The sequence below is a fragment of the Zootoca vivipara genome, chromosome 3 (assembly GCF_963506605.1).
Source record: "Zootoca vivipara chromosome 3, rZooViv1.1, whole genome shotgun sequence".
Taxonomy (NCBI): Eukaryota; Metazoa; Chordata; class Lepidosauria; order Squamata; family Lacertidae; genus Zootoca; species Zootoca vivipara.
The window spans coordinates 90713158-90734271 of NC_083278.1; the positions used below are offsets into that span (position 1 = coordinate 90713158).

Here is a 21114-nt window from a genome sequence, read left to right on the forward strand (position 1 = left end):
CCACCAGATGCACTGGAAAGTATCCAGAATTCTACATCCCATTCCAAACAGGAAACCTAAGCAACTACTAAAATCAGCTGGGTAGCCGATGAGGTGCGAAGGTTTACATTAGTACTGAATAATTGTTTTGTTTCTAAATTTAGGCATGCTCTACCTTAAAAATTCATCAACTCAGGAAATTCACATGATTGTAGGTTTGCTGAGGAGCACGGATATTTTTATGATGGTCCTACTACACGGTTGACATACATGTAATGAAATCCTATACAAGTTTACTCAGACCTAAATCCTTCTTACGTTCAGTGGGAATTACTCCCAAGTAAGTATGCAAAGGGTTGCAACTCTAGGTTCACCTCTGTTTAAGGGAAGACCAGCCAATGTTCTTCTGACATGTGGAACAATGTTTTGTTCATGTAATTAAGTGACCTTTATTTATTTCTCTTGTATTCATTTGTATCAATGGGCTATGTCTGAGTTCTTTTACGGTGGGCGGGGAGTGATAGGGAAAATTAAGGGGGAAACAAAATGTTGTCAATGTGTTTATTAAAAAAAATACCCAACTACACACACACACAAACAATGATGACCCACCTCAATGATAAAAGAAATACTGTCAAGCCTTGATATATTTGGAAGAGGGGAGATGAATATACCGGTAAGCCACGGCCGGCTCTAGGTATAGTCCCGGTGGCGCGGGACGCCAGGCCGGCATGTGGGGCGCTGCACGGCAAAGCAGCGTGGAAGCCATGCTGCGCGCTGCGAGGGCGCCGGAGCGATCTCCGCGCCTCAGCGCCAGGGCGCCCAACCTGCTCGAGACTGCCCTGCGTTAAGCCTTAGCTTCCAGTACTTTAAAAATGCAATCCCTGTTGCAAACCCAAAATAAATTCTCCCCCCTCTAAGGTAAAAAACAAATAAGTGGAATAATATCTGTAGCCTCTGTTTCTACTACAGAGTAATAAAACGACCAGAGCCTTTATTAATTCTGAACAATCCAAGACAAGCAGCAGTCGTTTTATAAATGTTATGGCTAAAGTTAAAAGAGCTTTCTTTGCTTTGAGTATGTCTTAGCACAGGAATGTAAATATTCCGATGTAGCAGATTCTTGTACACCAGATAATTAACCAAAGGATTATTGGGACTGCGGCTCACTGAACCGGCACAGAAGGTCCCATGTACACTCTCAGACACCTCCAATTAAAGGCTCTCAGATGCCAGGACTGAGAAATACATGAGACCTTGAGTCTGCTGCTAGGTGAAGTAAACAATACTTAACTAAATGGATGAATAGTCTGACCCAGCATGCAAAAACTTTATATGATAATGCATTCAAATATAATTTCAATTAACCCCAAAAGGCGGTGAAATTCCCTACTGTCTCTGACTCAAGTGTCAGAGATGGCTGTGGAACAGGATCAAATTTTAGGGCGGGCAGGCGACACTAGGTTAAAATGGCCAACAGTCATAATGATGGAAACTGAAGTCTAACAAGAACTAGAGGGCACCATATTGACTATCTTTGGACTAGACAAATCATGTAGTCCTTTCTCTCAAATTCTACCTTCCATGCTGGCCAGTCAGTCAACATGTATCTTTTATCTGTAAAAGCCCCTTTAGAAAGATACTGTATGTATGTACAGTATAAGCATCCTCTTAATACCCAATTCAAACATGCAAGAATAAAAATCCTGCATCACAGAAAATAACTAATTAAAGGAGTCTTATTTGAATCAAAGAATGCGCCCTCAGTGGAACATTTCCCATCTCCCTGCGAAGTAGAACAGGGTTCTGTCAGGTGATGTTTCTAATAATAACATGACCAGACAGCTCTATTTGTGGAGATCAGGAAGCGGCTTTTCAGCAATTCTGATCCCCAGAGTCCGGTCCTCAACCAGCAACATAGGAAGTGGCCTTATGCTGAGACCATTGGTCCATTTAGCTCTATGATGACTGGCAACATCTCTGCAGGTTCTCAAGACAGTGGCCTTTTCCAATCTTTCCTACAGATGCAAGGAAGAGAACCTGGGACCTTTCCTGTGCAAGGTATGCATGCTTTACAACTGAGCTATACTAAAGTTCCCATACAGTTGACACAGATGGAAAACAGCACAGACCATGTTGCTTTCTTAGCTCTTTTCACATATTTAGCTGAATAATAGATCCCTAAAATTCCCCACGTCACCTCCAATGTTCCTTGTTGTGCAATTCAGAATCCAAAAGGAAGCACGTCATACACAACACAGGGGTAGCCAGGGTAGTGCCTTCCAGAATCAGATGTTGTGGACTACAACTCCCATCAGCCCCAACCAGAAAGTGATCAAGTGTGATACCTAATTCAACCTTAACTATGCCTGCCGGAACATGAGTCAAGTTTCCTCCCAAAATATGCAGAACACCACATACAAAGGGCATGTTTGCATGTGAAGAGTGCAGGAAAACAAAGCCATTCTGGTGAGGAAACCTAAATTTGGGGTGAAATCTGAGGAAAGCAACATTCTACCTAAGGAAATCCTCCTCCGTTCCAGAAGATGGATACAGTACTGTACTAACAAAGAGTCGGATGTAAAGCTCAAACACAGCTCACTTGGGGTATGCTAGACCTTATGCACCATTGGAAAGGGGTTTGTGGGGAGGGTAAGAGGCAGGAAAATTCTACACACTTTGCAAACAATTGCATACGGGAGTTGTAACTAAGACCCGAAAGAGAAGGTGCTTAAGCTCCGCAAGAGGGAGGCGGTTGCAAGTAAAAACCGCAACTCTTCACTTTCAGCATTATTCAGGAGGAAGGGTACCGCAGCCAGCTGGAGAACCAGGCTTGGAGAGAACCCAAGCCCTTCGTTCGCCCCCCAGTTTGCTGGGCCAAACGCGGCTTCACTAGCAGCGGGAGCCCCTCCTCCTCCTCTCCTCAGCGGGACCTCGCGACTCCCGCCGCAGTCGCGCGCTCACCTACCCAGTCCGCCCAGGCAAGGCTGGGCCTCCTCTGCAACCAAGGCTCTCGCTACCTGTGCAAATCCCCGGGGCAGAAGCCCCCGTCCCGCCCCCCGCCCCGCCGCTTCCCCGAGGAGTGCAGGGCCAATTCCTACCTGGGTGCCTGCAAGTGAGGCGGGCGAGGGGGCGGTCCCTGCCCGGCTTGCTGCTGAGGGGGCGCGTGTGGAGCTCGTCGCCCTCGTCCTCCTCCTCTCCCTTTCTCTCCGCGCCGCGTCTCTCTGCGGGGCAGGAAGTGAGCAGCCCCTCTGGCGTCCCCCGCCGTGGCCCTGTTACCATGGGATGGAATCCCTCTCGCTCCGGAAATCACTGCTGGGAAGAGGTCTGGACCAGGGAGAGAGGGAGAGGGGAGGGGAGCAGCCGCCCATCTTGAGCGTGGCGCGCAGGCGGCCCCGCCATCTTGAGCGTGGCGCCACCCCGACGCGGTCTAGTCTCGCTGCAGCCGCGGCTGGTATAGGGCAGCCTTGGAGGGTGGTGTGTGTGTGTGCCGTTGCTCCTTTCTAATATGTTTACTCCTTTGAGGAGGAGAGGGATATACTACCACTTTTTTTACTCAGGGTCTCATAAAAACCTAGATCGAACTGCGAAAAGCAGCTTGGACTGTTAGATTGTATACTTGAAGTGCATGGTTTGAATGTGCCTCTGAATGCCGGATTCCGGGGGGGTGGGATAGGCATCTAGTTTTTCCTCCATTTCTCTTTCTCCTGCCGTCGCCCTTGTGTTGAATATTAGATTGGAAGGGGGCAGGGCTCTGCTCATAGCTGCCAAGTTATCCATTTTTTTAAGGGATTTTCCATTATGCTGAATAGGCTTCCTCGCGAGAAAAGGGAAAACTTGGCAGCTATGGCTCTGCTCCTTTTGTACTCTGTAAAGCGCTATGCACGCTGATGGTGTCATATGAATAATAACAACGCAGGGAGCTCTCGCGCTTCTTGTAAACTTCCAGCGCCTCTCCCAATATGAACCAGCCCTGGACCCTGCAATCACCACCTGAATCCCTTTTCTGGGTGCCCTCTCCACAGGAGATCCTGAAGGTGGAAACAAAGAAGGGGTCTTTTCAGTGGTGGCTCCTCACTTGTGGGAGACTCCTTGCTGGTGCCAACTTTTTCCATTTTAAGCACCAGGCAAAAGAAATGCCTCATTACATGCAGTTTTGCCTATGATTTGAATGGCTTAAAGTACTTGTTGCCTCTCTTGTGCGGCAGGATCTGCAAGTCCTGTCTTTTATTGGTATAGATGTGTTGTTTAAATTTTTATTGGTGGTTTGTTATAATTTGTTCTAGACTAGGGTTTATATTGTTTGCTTTGAGTCACCTGGGAAGAAAGTGAATGATGTGATGATGCACAGCAATGACAAAAAATAATGAGGAGGGGGCGACAAAGTGGAATATGGAAGGAAAGAAGGAATGAAATGATAGATTTGAAAGAGACTGAGCAAACACACACACACACACACACACACACACACACACACATATATATATATATATTAAAGTTGACCATAGGGAGTATGCTGGATGTTATTGCAAATGAATTTCTCCTAAGTCTTAGCATCCAATTGGAGTCTGGAAGAAGTTCCATGAAAAGGTGGATTCACATGGCTGTGGAAGAATGATAAAGTAGCATTGCCATTTGAATTACATAGACAGTTCACATGTCTGTCATGCTAGGAGGTGATCCTGCTCGTAGAAAGGGATACAGTAAGGGAATAAGGGTCAAATTTTGTCAATTTCCCCTTCAGCCTCTCTCATTCTGAAGCATCCCCAAGACTCCTGAAGCATATTTGTGGAAGGGCCTTTACGGGGAAGGAGATGCTGGTAAAAAGCACTCTGAGCAACTTCTGCTACTAGCTGCACTTCCATAGACATTGGCAAATCCAGGAGAATCCCCAGGCTGCTATCTTGGTCCTTTGAGGGAAGTACAACCGAGTCCAAGACTGATTGCAAGCCTGCATCCAAATCAGCCTGCTGCCATGTCCTGACTTTGCCTGAAAAAGCAAAGGTTAACTTAAAAAAAAATGTCTCTCTGTGTGAAGGAATAATGCCTTTGTTTAATGTGGTACTCTGCAGTTTATATAAGCGCTTGTTGTTCCTTAAAGTCTGCTTCGCAGTTTATTGGGGTCACATTAACAAAAGGTTTTTTTTATTGATTAGCCTTATTGGTTAATTAATTAAGGATTAATTAACCAATAAGGCTAATTAAGGATTTACATAAATGCTGGAAAGGTGAAATGCTCAAGGAAAGAATATAGCTGGGGCACCTGCATGCTGTTTTCAACCACAGGCAGTCCGACCTGGGGAACAATTTGGCATATACCGCTACCACCTCCTGAGGCACAGGACGTCTAACTTTGTTCCCTTTAGCAATGAATTATTATTTTTTTTGGGGGGGGGAGATACTGAAGTGTTTTCAATTGTGTAACTTTTAAATTATGAAACTTCTGAATGGTTTTTTTTATAATAAAAAAAAGGAGGAAGGTGCCATTAATAACAATGTACTGTTGATATACTTACATTATTTTCATGCTTTGCTGTGAATCTCTCTGAGTATCCAGAGATGAAATATGCCCACGAAGCGATTATGACTAATAGCTGAGGACTGTAAACAGGGCTGTCTTAAGCCTATGCAGCGCCATGGTTCAAAGATCCCTCTGGCGCCCCACCCCGTTTCCCATAGTTGCTGACCTTTTCCACTTATCTCTGTCTTGAATCTCAGAATATTCAGCTTCATGGGATGTCCGCGAGCTCGAGTGTTAGGTGAGAGAAGGAGGAAAACACTTTCCTCTACCCACTTTCTCCATGATTGCCATGATCGTGTCACTTTTCCTATGCCTTTTCCCCAAACCAAAAGAGCCCCAAACCTTTCCTCGCAGCGGAGTGGCTCCTCTGGCCCCTTTCCTCCCACCCACTACTATAATTGCAGCAATTTCTCACCGCTGGCGCGGTGGGTGCCTGCACTCTGCACCCCCTCAAGAGGCGCGCGCCCCTCGTCCGAAGAGGTTCTGGGCTCCTCTTCCGATGCCACGCATGGTACCTGCAGGGGCGGAGCAGCCTCGCAGAGCAGGCAGCTGCAGACCCCTTTGCACCTGCAGCAGCCCTCAGGCTTGCCTCCCGCTCCCCGTCCTCCAGAGGCAGAACCAGCAGCATCAGCGGCCGCCACCCATCCCAACCCCTGGTGGCCAGGCGCCCTGGCTCATTGCGCCACCCAGCCCAGGCCTAGAGACGGCCCTGACTGTAAAGCTGAAGTATAAACAAAGCAGGAAATAATCACAGCTAGACTGCTTTTTCACCATTTAAGTGAAGTATTCAAGAGTGGGGCTTAGACCTTGCTGGCTCTGGAAATCTGAAACGGTGGCCCTGACATAAAGCTCTTGTCATGGTACAGATAATCCTTCCCCTGGACACCAGGTTGTTTCTGTGCTCTCACGCCTTCTCAGAGAAGGGGAAAGAGTTGAAAGGGATGATAAGAATATTTCTGACTCAAGCCTTAACACTGTTAAAAATTCACTCTCTTGCTCTGCATAACAAACATAATTCCCTCAGGAACTGGATAACCTGTCAGTTGCCAGATTCACATACTTACATAAATATATTCCTATCTGTCGGGTTTTATGCTCAGAGAGGCTCCAATCCCCTATAACCTTTGAGTCCCAAAAACATTTTCTTTGCAGACAGCTGTGCCTTACTTACACTAGAGCTGACATCTTTTTCGCTTTTCCCCTCCCCCCGGCAAGGTTCCTATGGGTTTGGTGGGGAGGGGGCTAACACGTGAGCTTCCAAATGTCATTGGAAATACAATTCCCATCACCCCTGACCATAGCCCTTGCTGCCTTGGGCTGCCAGGAGTTGGAATCCAACATTTGGGGGAAGGGGGAGACACAGATTAGCTACCCCTGCTTTCATAACTGCTGTAATAGGAGAAAGCTGCACCCGTTGAATTTAAATTAGTACCGTAGGCAGATTTTAAAGCCATAGAGTCTCCAGCACGAAGAATAGACAGCAACCTAATTGGAGACCTTTATTCCATCTGAAATAGCAAATGTTTTCCCTGTGATAATATTCAGCTATGTTCGATGGTCAAACATCATACTTAGTTGAATAAAAAAGGCTCTGGCAACTGATGCTTCTTCTCACCTTTACAGTGGGAACCTGGGCAATAAACTGGTGTTTATATCTGTAGGACAGCGTTTCTCAACCGCTGTTCCGTGGCACACTAGTGTGCCGCGAGACGCTGGCTGGTGTGCGGCGACGAGAAGGGCGATTTGCATAGTCACGTGCCTGGCGGCCGCCAATAAACTACACTAACCCGCCGGAAAGGAAGCCGGCCGGGTCACGGCGCGGGGCGAGCGCAGCTCTCAACAGCCACCACCACGGCCTCGGACGTGAGAGGCGGCTGGCGGGTGCTGCTGCTGCTGTTTGTCTCGCTCTCGCTGCTCTTGCTGGCGGCGCCCGGGGCTTGATCGGCGCGAGGCCGCGGGCCGACAAGCAGAACAGCCTCCGGAGGGCAGTCAGCAGCGTCTACGAGGAAGTGAGCGGCCTCTTCGGCGAGGAGCACGTGCTGGCAGAGAAATCAGCGGCTTGTGAAGCCTTATTACAGGAGATTGCAACCAACACAGCAATTGGCAAGTGTTTCTTACAGTCATAATTCACTGAGATTTAGGACTTACCCCACAAACTAAACTGGGCTCTCTCTCTCTCTCTCTCTCTCTCTATATATATATATATAGTCAATATAGGCACAGAGTTAAATTTTTTAACTTTTTTAATGGTGGTGTGCCTCGTGATTTTTTTCATGGAACAAGTGTGCCTTGGCCCAAAAAAGGTTGAGAAACACTGCTGTAGGATGCATTCAACCTTATTGCCTCTGAGCATTTGTGAAGTCTGCTCCTTTAGTATTGTATCTCCAGATGTCTGGGAAGATTTGAGGCCCAGTGTGTAACTCATAAAAAAAACAGCAACACCTTTTTCATCCTAGTGTCAAATGTATCTGAAAGTGACCTTAAGAGAATCGCACTAATTCTGGTTCATCAAATAATCCCCAAATAATCTCCTGAGGCAACCAGGAAATCGTGTAGAATGTACAATATATATTGGATGATGCAAGCAAGAGTCATACTGTGAGATCAATTTCATATAAGTGTAACTTTAAATATGCTATCCGATTCTGTTTGACTACTTTAGCATGATGACCTCATATTTGATTGGAGATGGAAGGCGGCACTGGTGTCTCATTTTGTCCAGTTGATATATCACTTGCCTGGAAACCCAACTATAGCATTGGTGGAATACCTATGGTCCTCTAGATGTTGCTGGACTACAACCCAGCATTCCTACTGGTTACGCTGGCTGGGGCAGATGAAAGCTGGAGTCCACATCTGGAGGGCTAAGAGTTGTCCCACCACTGTTTTAGAGCCTCCCCACTTCTCCTTTGCCACCTATTCCCATAGAAAATGATGTGACTACAGTTCAAGACTAGGTGCAGTTTTATTTTGGATGTCTGGTCGTTTTGGGGAGACCCGGAGGTGCTTTGAAAAGCCATCATTGTACTTTGCATGCTGTGCCACAATCTTTGGTAAAACAGGGTGTACAAGTTTCATAGCTGCACACTGAATAAAACAGAAATAGACGATGGAGCCAAAACCAACACAGCTGCACAACAGAGCTGTGCATAATTTGGTGGCAAGTGGTGTAGGCACTTAGGAAAGAATGACCAGTAACACATTTTGCTCTCCTACGCTCAGGGTATTTTCGATCCCCCCGCCCCAAACTGTTTTCAGTATAGAAAAAGGATAGCTACTCATCACCGCCAGAGAGCGTCCCTAAACAAGCTGGTCCAAAAAACCTTTGGACCAGATGGCAGCGGTAGGGACCAAGGCATATTAATAATCTGGTTTAGTGTTTTATTTCCCCTTTTAAGGGGTATGCTCCCTCTTTCCCCCTTATACTTTCTTTTGAATAAACTTAATTGGATTCTTGGGCTGTCCTGGATTCTTGTAACATTCAAAGGGCGGATTGTCCCTCCATTCTGCTTAAATTGTTAAAATCCCTCACCAAAGGCATCACACCAAAGTCATGTTTTGCTCCGCCATCTTGATTCAAAATGGTTCCCAGCAGCTGCGTGATGAAGATGGCTCCCCCCCCACCTTGGGAACCCTTGAGTCACATTTGGCAATGATATCTCACGGGGTATCCCATAGAGAACAGACAGACAGCCAAACAAACACAAGCCTTTTCCAAAATATATAGTAGAGTCTTCCTTGAATAAAACAAACATTTTGTGTCACTAAACCAAATAATTACTCCCCGACATGGTGGGCTGCTAAAGTGCCAATTCAAACCCAGATTAGAACCACCAAATTAACAGCAACCATTTTCAAGCTGAATGAATTTGTTGTGAAAACAAAAGCAGCCATGTCTCTTTTTACTAGAAGTCTGTTGCCTTGGGACAACTTGAAAAGTCAACCTCAAAATTAGAGATTGTCGTGCAGTGCCACCTTGTGGTGAAATATAACGAGACTATCCTCCAATTAAAATTGACGAGTTTATATTCTGGGCATGAATGAATTCAGCATGAAGTTCCGGTAACAGAAGGTAAAGCTGTGTGTTATTTTATTCAAAGCATGCCATATTTAGATGTGCACCAAAGGCTTATTTACAAACTTTACAGTGGCTAAAGTTCATTTTTTTTTGGTCTGGGGAGGCTACCTTCTTCAAGTTCATTGACCATTGCAACAGTGTTTTCCGGAGAATATGCAGGGGTCTCTTTAGAATCAATGGACCCATATCCACAGCTCTGCCTCTCCAGGTGCTCCTTTTCATTTGATGAAACAGTCCCCTCCATCTGCATCTCTTCACCATCTTCATCACTTTCACTTTCCTGAAACGAACCCCAGACAATAGCAAATTCAGGGCACAAAACCAAAACAATTTGGATGTCTTAAGGGAGACATGTGACAACAGCTAGACAAATGTTTTCTTACTTTACAAATGAGCATAAGAAGAGCCTACTGGATCAGGACTGTGGTCCAGGATGTCCACAGGAATCTCACATTCTCCTGTCCTGCGGTTTCCAGCTGACGAGCCAAGTGTCCCCATCTTATATTTGTGCAGCTTGTACTTCCTGCCCAAATGTTTAACCTTACATTTGTCCCTATTAAAATTCATTTTGTTAGCTCGTGCCCAGTTCTCCAATCTGTTAAGGTCATTTTGAATTCTGATTCTGTCTTCCGCGGCATTAGCTACCCCTCCCAGTTTGGTGTCATCTGCAGATTTGAAAAGCGTCACGTCAATTCCTTCATCCAAATCATTTATAAAGATGCTGAACAACAACAGGCCCTGTGGCACCCCACTTGTCACTTTTTTCCAGGATGATGAGGAACCTTTACTGAGCACTCTTTGGGTTCAGTCAGTCAACCAGCGTTCAACAGTGGAACAGACTCTGAAGATGGTGGACCCTCCTTTATTGGAGATTTCAAAGCAGAGGTTGGGTGGCCATCTGTCATGGATGCTTTAGTTGAGATTTGTGCATTACAGGGGGTTGGACTAGATCAGGCATCCCCAAACTTCAGCCCTCCAGATGTTTTGGACTACAATTCCCATCTTCCCCGACCACTGGTCCTGTTAGCTAGGGATCATGGGAGTTGTAGGCCAAAACATCTGGAGGGCTGCAGTTTGGGGATGCCTGGACTAGATGACTCCAGGTCTCTTCCAGCTCTACAATTCTATGATTCTATGACCGTGGAGGCAGAGCACGGCCATCATGGGTAATAGCCATTAATAGCCTTTACCATTTTTTTTTTACAATCGAGTGGTACATAAATTTTGTGAAATAAATAACATAAGTATTAGTGGAAGCTGAAATGTAGCAGAATGGGAACAGCACTGATTGTGATAAACGCAGAACAGGACAGCCTGCCCATATTCCTAAACCACAGCCCGCCCTATTCAGCCAAAGGAAAAGGAGCCCTCAGTAAGACACCAAGGGGGAGAAGGAGAGAGTGAAAAAGTCACCTTTCCTCCCATCTCCTTTGCTGGTGTTCAACAACATTAGAATTTAGGTATATCATCAGATGTAAAGGCAAACCTCAGACATTTTGAAAAAAAATAAGTGGTGTTTCTTCCACAGTCAGCCTCAGCACAGTTGGAAACCACTTTCAGGTTTCTACATCACAGGCCGACTTCTCACAAAACAGCAGGTGAAATGGTAAATCTGTACCTAGTTCACCTGCTGTTTTGAGAAAAATTGGCCTATGATGCAAAGTCTATAAGCAGTTTCCAGCTGTGCTGTGGCTGACCCTTGCGGGGCAGGTGAAAGAGAAGTCTTCCATATCACTCAAAATTGCATAAATTCAGGCTGGAGGTGTGAGAGAGTGATATCTTAAGAAATGCTCCCCCCATCCCACCCACCCCCGTCCAACACTAAACTAGCTGTTAGGGAAAGGGACTGCAAGTTTTCTAGGAAAAGATGAAGTCTTGTGGAGTCCCACCTGCTACAAGTAATTCTTCCCTTATCAGCTGTTTTGGAGACTTGCTTGCAGAAACACTTAAAAGGGACCAGCAGGAATACAATATGTTTGTTTTGGGAAGTGAGTGCTAACATGCCTTTAATATTCCCATGTAACCCAATTTCAAAGGGACCCTCCTTTGTTGTTGTTGTTGTTGTTGTTTAGTCGTTTAGTCGTGTCCGACTCTTCGTGACCCCATGGACCATAGCACGCCAGGCACTCCTGTCTTGCACTGCCTCCCGCAGTTTGGTCAAACTCATGTTCGTAGCTTCGAGAACACTGTCCAACCATCTTGTCCTCTGTCGTCCCCTTCTCCTAGTGCCCTCAATCTTTCCCAACATCAGGGTCTTTTCCAAGGATTCTTCTCTTCTCATGAGGTGGCCAAAGTATTGGAGCCTCAGCTTCACGATCTGTCCTTCCAGGGAGCACTCAGGGCTGATTTCCTTAAGAATGGATAGGTTTGATCTTCTAGCAGTCCATGGGACTCTCAAGAGTCTCCTCCAGCACCATAATTCAAAGGCATCAATTCTTCGACGATCAGCCTTCTTTATGGTCCAGCTCTCACTTCCATACATCACTACTGGGAAAACCATAGCTTTAACTATACGGACCTTTGTCGGCAAAGTGATGTCTCTGCTTTTTAAGATGCTGTCTAGGTTTGTCATTGCTTTTCTCCCAAGAAGCAGGCGTCTTTTAATTTCGTGACTGCTGTCACCATCTGCAGTGATCAAGGAGCCCAAGAAAGTAAAATCTCTCACTGCCTCCATTTCTTCCCCTTCTATTTGCCAGGAGGTGATGGGACCAGTGGCCATGATCTTGGTTTTTTTGATGTTGAGCTTCAGACCATATTTTGCGCTCTCCTCTTTCACCCTCATTAAAAGGTTCTTTAATTCCTCCTCGCTTTCTGCCATCAAGGTTGTGTCATCTGCATATCTGAGGTTGTTGATATTTCTTCCGGCAATCTTAATTCCGGCTTGGGATTCATCTAGTCCAGCCTTTCGCATGATGAATTCTGCATATAAGTTAAATAAGCAGGGAGACAATATACAACCTTGTCGTACTCCTTTCCCAATTTTGAACCAATCAGTTGTTCCATATCCAGTTCTAACTGTAGCTTCTTGTCCCACATAGAGATTTCTCAGGAGACAGATGAGGTGATCAGGCACTCCCATTTCTTTAAGAACTTGCCATAGTTTGCTGTGGTCGACACAGTCAAAGGCTTTTGCATAGTCAATGAAGCAGAAGTAGACGTTTTTCTGGAACTCTCTAGCTTTCTCCATAATCCAGCGCATGTTTGCTATTTGGTCTCTGGTTCCTCTGCCCTTTCGAAATCCAGCTTGCACTTCTGGGAGTTCTCGGTCCACATACTGCCTAAGCCTGCCTTGTAGAATTTTAAGCATAACCTTGCTAGCATGTGAAATGAGCGCAATTGTGCGGTAGTTAGAGCATTCTTTGGCACTGCCCTTCTTTGGAATTGGGATGTAGACTGATCTTTTCCAATCCTCTGGCCATAACTGAGTTTTCCAAACTTGCTGGCATATTGGGTGTAGCACCTTAACAGCATCATCTTTTAAAATTTTAAATAGTTCAGCTGGAATATCATCACTTCCACTGGCCTTGTTATTAGCAGTGCTTTCTAAGGCCCATTTGACTTCACTCTCCAAGATGTCTGGCTCAAGGTCAGCAACCACACTACCTGGGGTGTATGAGACCTCCATATCTTTCTGGTATAATTCCTCTGTGTATTCTTGCCACCTCTTCTTGATGTCTTCTGCTTCTGTTAGGTCCTTACCACTTTTGTCCTTGATTATGGTAATCTTTGTACAAAATGTTCCTTTCATATCTCCAATTTTCTTGAACAGATCTCTGGTTTTCCCCATTCTATTGTTTTCCTCTATTTCTTTGCATTGCTCATTTAAGAAGACCCTCTTGTCTCTCCTTGCTGTTTTTTGGAAATCTGCATTCAGTTTCCTGTATCTTTCCCTATCTCCCTTGCATTTTGCTTGCCTCCTCTCCTCCGCTATTTGTAAGGCCTCGTTGGATAGCCATTTTGCTTTCTTGCATTTCCTTTTCCTTGGGATGGTTTTCGTTGCTGCCTCCTGTATAATGTTACGAGCCTCCATCCATAGTTCTTCAGGCACTCTGTCCACCAAATCTAAATCCTTAAACCTGTTCCTCACTTCCACTGTGTATTCATAAGGGATTTGATTCAGATTGTATCTTACTGGCCCAGTGGTTTTTCCTACTTTCTTCAGTTTAAGCTGGAATTTTGCTATAAGAAGCTGATGATCTGAGTTACAGTCAGCTCCAGGTCTTGTTTTTGCTGACTGTATAGAGCTTCTCCATCTTTGGCTGCAGAGAATATAATCAATCTGATTTCGATGCTGCCCATTTGGTGATATCCATGTGTAGAGTCGTCTCTTGTGTTGTTGGAAGAGAGTGTTTGTGATGACCAGCTTGTTCTCTTGACAGAACTCTATTAGCCTTTGACCTGCTTCATTTTGAACTCCAAGGCCAAACTTGCCAGTTGTTCCTTTTATCTCTTGATTCCCTACTTTAGCATTCCAGTCCCCTGTAATGAGAAGAACATCCTTCTTTGGTGTCATTTCTAGAAGTTGTTGTAGGTCTTCATAGAATTGGTCAATTTCACTTTCTTCAGCACCGGTAGTTGGTGCATAAACTTGGATTACTGTGATGTTAAAAGGTCTGCCTTGGATTCGTATCGAGATCATTCTGTCATTTTTGAGATTGCATCCCATTACAGCTTTTGCCACTCTTTTGTTGACTATGAGGGCCACTCCATTTCTGCTACAGGATTCTTGCCCACAGTAGTAGATATGATAGTCACCCGAACTGAATTCGCCCATTCCCTTCCATTTTAGTTCACTGATGCCCAGGATGTCGATATTTATTCTTGTCATCTCATTTTTGACCACATCCAGCTTACCTCCACTCATGGTTCTTACATTCCAGGTTCCTATGCAATGTTTTTCTTTACAGCATCGGACTTTCCTTTCGCTTCCAGGCATATCCGCAACTGAGCGTCCTTTCGGCTTTGGCCCAGCCGCTTCATCAGCTCTGAATCTACTTGTACTTGTCCTCCGCTCTTCCTCAGTAGCATGTTGGACGCCTTCCGACCTGAGGGGCTCATCTTCCAGCGTCATAACTTTTATATGCCTGTTGTCTTTGTCCATGGAGTTTTCTTGGCAGGGATACTGGAGTGGCTTGCCAGTTCCTTCTCCAGGTGGATCACGTTTAGTCAAAACTCTCCACTATGACCTGTCCATCTTGGGTGGCCCTGCATGGCATAGCTCATAGCTTCTCTGAGTTATTCAAGCCCCTTCGCCACGACAAGGCATTGATCCATGAAGGGGCCCTCCTTTGTTACTTCCTGCCAAACATCACAGCCAGGCCCATTCCTCTTTGCTTTTCAGAGATCCCCACATCCATAGTTGATTGCATTCCAGCCTCATCCTTATTGTCGCTCAGCAGACTCACAAGAAAATACGAGGGCTTATACCTGAGCAGCTTCTTAACCTCCAATGAAACAGCCAGATAACCAGGCAATCCTTAAACAAACAGATTTGCTCTGAATTCTCTGAAGAGTTGCCAGAGAAAAGGAAGTCGTTCCCTGGAGATAAATTCAATAGGATTGGTGCTGTGGGCCTGGGCCGTAATCGTTCAGAGATTCAGTAGAATTGCAAACAGTCTGCAAAGCAACCCTAATTAACCAAACATAAACAATCCCAATGATCTTAATTCCTGTTGCTTTTGCTCCACTTGGAGCTATACTACACTTACCTTGCACTGTGTCCTGTAGTATTCGTCTATTGCATACTGATATTTTGATTCATTGAGCCCAAACAGCGCGGCGAACTTCCCACCAAGGAATTCGCAAGCTGTAAGGATATTGAAGAAAAACAGCAATTGGGACCTTCATCTTAAAGAGAGAGAATAGAAAATGGATAGAAGGGAAGTGGGAATCACCAGTGGATCCCAACAGGTACAACAAGCCACATCCCACCTGAGTTGAGCTCATGTTGATCTCTAGCTTGTGAGCAGAGTATAAAAAGGTAAAGGTAAAGGGACCCCTGACCATTAGGTCCAGTCGTGACCGACTCTGGGGTTGCACGCTCATCTCGCATTATTGGCCGAGGGAGCCGGCGTATAGCTTCCAGGTCATGTGGCCAGCATGACAAAGCCGCTTCTGGCAAACCAGAGCAGCACATGGAAACGCCGTTTACCTTCCCGCTGTAGCGGTTCCTATTTATCTACTTGCATTTTGATGTGCTTTCGAACTGCTAGGTTGGCAGGAGCAGGGACCGAACAATGGGAGCTCACCCCGTCACAGGGATTCGAACCGCCGACCTTCTGATCAGCAAGCCCTAGGCTCAGTGGTTTAACCACAGCGCCACCTGGGTCCCTTGTGAGCAGAGTATATGGAGACCAAAAGATGGGCCATAGTGCAACTTGGTTTATGTGGACTATGGATGCACATTAATCCTCCCACACCATATGCACTACATTTTAACTTCCATTAAAATGGCCTTCTCCAACCTGGTGCCCCTCCAGATGTTGTTGGACTACAACTCCCACCAACCTTGGCCAGCATGGTTACTGGTCATGGATGATGGGAGTTGTAGTCCAATAACATCTGGAGGGCCCTAAGCTGGGGGTGGCTATAGTAAGATAGGCTTTGTTCCTGGTTTGCTGGATGAAGATGAAGACAGATAGACCTTCTCACCCAGGAGCAGAAGACTTAACCAATGTCCACAGACCCAACATGGGCATTTTTTAAAAAGCAATTGTGAATTGATGTGGTGACTTCTCACCCTATCAATTTGACAACCATATTGAAAAGAAAAACGCTTACTAAAAAAAGTTGTTGCTGCTATTCGAAGGACCCAAAATTGCAGGTAACTAGCCCAGGAGAGGCCAACCTATGAAACAAAAGCAACATTTTACCAACGACAGTACAGAAACTCATTTTCCACTCCATTAACAGGAGGGTTATATATTTGAGATCGGGGCTGTGGATGTCTTTTTTTACCTCAGAAGACAAAATGCCTCCTTTACAACTCAAAAACCTCTTTCTTGCCCTTACAAGTGAAACTATAGAGAGCTTTCTTTTATCATGGGAGTTTAAAATTTGGTAGGGCCTTCACATCCAATTATATGTCTCCTCCGATATTTGTAATTTATTGTAGAAAACACCTCCTCGCATTCAATAAATAAAGATGCAGATTCGGCAGGAGTTGAGATGGGGAGACGAACACTTGGACCTTTGCTGTTTAGGTCACTCTCCATGACTAGAATTAAATAATCTTGTCCTTGTTCCTCCCCCTCATTACAAACTCCTATAAGGTAAAGGTAAAGGGACCCCTGACCATTAGGTCCAGTCGTGACTGACTCTGGGGTTGCGCGCTCATCTCGCATTATTGGCCGAGGGAGCCGGCGTATAGCTTCCAGGTCATGTGGCCAGCATGACTAAGCCGCTTCTGGCGAACCAGAGCAGCACATGGAAACGCCGTTTACCTTCCCGCTGTAGCGGTTCCTATTTATCTACTTGCATTTTGACGTGCTTTCGAACTGCTAGGTTGGCAGGAGCTAGGTTTAAGGTTATATACAAATTTATATATAAATTTAAGGTTATATACAAACTCCTATAATCCAAACCAAATGAAGTAGACTTGGCAATCTAAGGCAGAAGTGGGAAAACTCAATACTCTCTCTCTACCCCCCCCCCCCGTGTGTGTGTGTGAAGGCTAAATTGAGGCCCTCCAGGGCTTGTTATCTGGTCCTTTGAACGCTCCTCAGGCCACACCTCTTCCCAGCTGTGTGCCACCCACTCTTTGGGTGCCTCTGCTTGCCTGGATGGAGAGAGTTGTATATGAGGGTATCAAAAGACCTTTACATGGGTGGAATGTTATATGTGGTAGAAAAATCAAAGTCACACTGTTGCTTCATTTACTCTTGGCCTCTGGCCACACCCGCAACTTTTACACGGTCCCTGGAAGGTTGGCCTTGAGGCATAGCTGCCAAGTTTCCCCTTTTCTCGCGAGGAAGCCTATTCAGCATAAGGGGAAATCCCTTAAAAAAAGGGATAACTTGGCAGCTATGCCTTGAGGGACTGTGGCCCTGAAAAGGTGTTCACACCCCTGCTAAGGAGAGTTATCCGAAAGGAGCATACCTAAACAAAATTGTCAGAAGGCCTCCTCAAAACCCATCCTCCTGAAATTTCGCAGGTGAAGAGCCTTTTTTGTCGTGGCACCCAGCATATTCAAAAGCCCTCTTTAGCAAAGATTGCTTGGGCCCCAGTCATTACCAATTATATATATTAATACTGAGGCCTTCCAGCACATTAAGGCTGGCATCAACTGATGGTCATTATTATACCATACAATGGTACCTCGGGTTACATATCCCTTTGCATACTTAATCTTTGGGTTGTGAACACGGCCAACCCGGAAGTGTATACTTCCGGGTTTTGCTGCGCATGTACGCAGAAGCGCTCAATCGCGCCGCACACGTGCACAGAAGAGCGCCTCCGTTTATGGACTTTTCAGGATACAGCCAGGCTTCTGGAACGGATCCTGTCCGTAACCAGAGGTACCACTGTACTGAGATTTTAAATTACCTGATGTCATATGCTGTGCACGCATATTGCTTTCCAAGTACATTCAAAGCACATTATTTTTGTCAATGAATTATGGGCGCTGTCATTACAATTCCCAGCCACCTTGAACAAACTATAGTGCCCAGAATTCTTTGTGGGGGCTGTGTGGATTGTGCTTTCAAGGTATAGTGTGTATGCAGTGGGAAATTAGATACATTTACTGTAATTGCTTTTTGTTTTATGTTATTAGCTGCCCTGGGAGTATATTTTTTAAATTTAAGATTATATACAAATTTGCTGTTTTTTTTTAAATATTCTCACAGTGTCAGGAAGTGGATTGTGGTCGCTTTCCTCCATATCTTCTTCCTCTGTGCTGTATTCTTCCATCGTTTCACCACTTGTAAAATGAATAATCCTCCTTGGAGGTTTTTCCCCCTTTGAACATTCATCTCCTGGCTGTTTGCCACTATTTTCTTCATCCTGCTCATCAGAAAGATGGTGACCAGCTGAAACAATTTTAGGAAAATTGTAGGAGCATCCATATGCATCCTTATTTTTTTTTCACTCACGGTGTGTTGATAATAAGGTTGTGCGCTGCACATATCCTCTATGTATATATCATATACAAATATGGAAGCTACTTAACATTCCATTGCACTCTTTGCTACTTTTGGCCACACTTTTAGAGTGACCAAGAAACTAAAAACCAAGCAGAGCTATGAAGACAAGAGCAAGCTTGATTCTAGGGTACGAGTCCTCCAGATGTTGAACTACAACTGCCATCATCCCCGACTACCAGGTATAATGGCTGGGGATGATGGGAGTTGGAGTCCAACAATATCTAGAGGACACCATGTTGGCTACCCCTATTCTAGGATAACAGGGAAGAAGTTCAGGACACACAAACACACCCCATGACGTGCCCGAGTTGTTTTAAATTTGTGCTTAGCTAGGGGGGAAGTGTTTGTCTTCGCAGGCCGATAAAGTATAAAATATGATAAGTCTATATGTGTTGATTATGAAGAGCTCGGGGCTTCAGCACAGTACATAAAATCATATTGTGCACTTAAAATATTTTGCACACATATTTTACAATGCATCTGGAGCAGAGAATTTTGTTTACCGCTCCATTATCTCCCAGCTACTGTGACAAACAGCGGGGGAGTTAAAAGGTTCAAAGGATTTTCTCCGGTGCGTGTGCGAGGAATTATAATAGGCAGCTATTGCTAAAGATCTATTAAAAACCCACAATAGTCACTCACCTTCAGAATCCCTTGGCTACCTTCCATCACAGAAATGAAAATCTGACTAAAATGCTGAAGAAGTTGGGAGGAAAACAAGAAAACATAACTGGGCCTCCTCCTCTTTTGGGAACATTAGCAGCTCGCAACTGAAGACACCAGCCAGGAAAAGCAGAACTGCTTCAGGAGGGTATTGTGCTCATAAAAAGGGCTGGCTGTATTTGACTTGTGGGCTGGGCTTTTTTTCTTCCCTTTTTCTGTTATGCAGATCTAAATGATTGCAACAGAGAGGTGGATAGCCAAGAGGAGCAAGTACCTGCAAAAATGATAGATTGGGAGGCTGCCAAATCTGTAATTTCTTTTCTCCAAATCTAGTTTTAGGGATTCGTTTTCAGCACCTCCTTTTAAAAAATGTTTAACAAGGTTAAAAGTCACAGTCGTATTTGCTCTTTCAGCTAACCAGCCAGAATCAACGCCACACCTTTGTTGAATGGAGAGAAGCTGCTTGTGACCTGGGATGCCGCGCCACCTACTGCTTGTTTTGTGAAAGTGCCACGTGTTAGAAAGTTACACGTCGCAATCGCAGGTCTAGCTACGGTATGCTGCAGATTCCCGACAGAACCGACTTGAACAAGCCATTATCTCATTTTTTAATCAGAAGCTTTTGCCGTATGCATAGCAAAGAATAATGCATAATCAGACTTGGTAAGGGGATATTTATTTTGAGTTTAACTGCTCCAAAGCTTGAATGATTCTGTCGGACTCTGATTCAGTCTGGTAATAGGTTTTAATTTATAGTGTACCAAGGTATTCAAAATTATCCATAGTCAGTCGCTGTCAGTAGTCCTAACAACAGTCCTATAAAGTAGGCCCGACTTTCTCAACTTTGGGTCCCCAAATGCCGTTGGACTACAACTCCCATCATCCCTAGAGCCAGCATTCAGGGATCATGGGAGTTGTAGTCCATCAACACCTGGTTGGGGCAAGGCTGAGAAAAGCAGAGGCAGGCAATTCTTTGCATATCGCAAGGGGGCAGAGGTTAAGAGATGGGGCAGCCAGTTGCAAGGGAGACTTGTGCCGCATGGGAAACTGTGAAGGTACATTATGGGATGTGTGTGAGGGTATTCCGGTTGATATTCCGGTTTCCACACGATTGCTTTGCCTCTGACCACCCTACTGAAAGATACTGGCTTGTCTAAGTCATGTAGGGAGTTCATAGGTGAGACAAATTTAACCTCAGCTCATGCTTGTAGTCTTAAGACACTATAATATACAGGGAAGCGTCTTAGTTTAATAGCACAAGAAAAACCTGCTGGATCAGGCCAGTGGGCTATGTAGCCCACCATCCTCACAAGCAGGACCCAAGCACAAGAACATAGACATCAGGGTTAGTATCCATCGATAACCTTATCATCCATGAATTTGTCTCCTGCTTTTTAAAAGCCATTTGAATTGGCAGCCATTAACAGCTGCTATTCCATGGTTGAACTACTGTATGTGGTTTGGTACTTTGATTGGCGTTGGGTTCCTGGGATGTCATCAAGCGTTTCCAAAGGATGAATGACAGAAGAGCCTTTGCATGAAAGCTGGTTGCTTATTTTACAAGGAGACTTGACATATAAACTTTTAGGTGCCAAAAAGAGCGAACACCAGAAGGATATGGAAGAATTCACACCCACAACAGCTTGCTGTAAAAAAAGGTCTGTCCTTTTCCCCGCCTGGGATTAAGCCTTGAGAGAAGCAGAGGCTAACAGAGATTGTGAACCAATCAG

The 21114-nt window shown here is 45.2% G+C and overlaps 1 protein-coding gene across 1 annotated transcript; it reads right to left on the minus strand.

The window, feature by feature from the left end:
* Window positions 1-7910: 7910 nt before the first annotated feature.
* On the minus strand, window positions 7911-19603 carry FAM177B (family with sequence similarity 177 member B). Its single transcript, XM_060272983.1, has 5 exons — window positions 19364-19603; window positions 18423-18581; window positions 16359-16425; window positions 15287-15384; window positions 7911-9858 (listed from the first exon to the last, which is right to left on the minus strand). Exons 1-5 carry the CDS (start codon window positions 19388-19390, stop codon window positions 9652-9654), a joined length of 558 nt encoding a protein of 185 aa, XP_060128966.1. The 5' UTR covers window positions 19391-19603; the 3' UTR covers window positions 7911-9651.
* Window positions 19604-21114: the final 1511 nt, after the last annotated feature.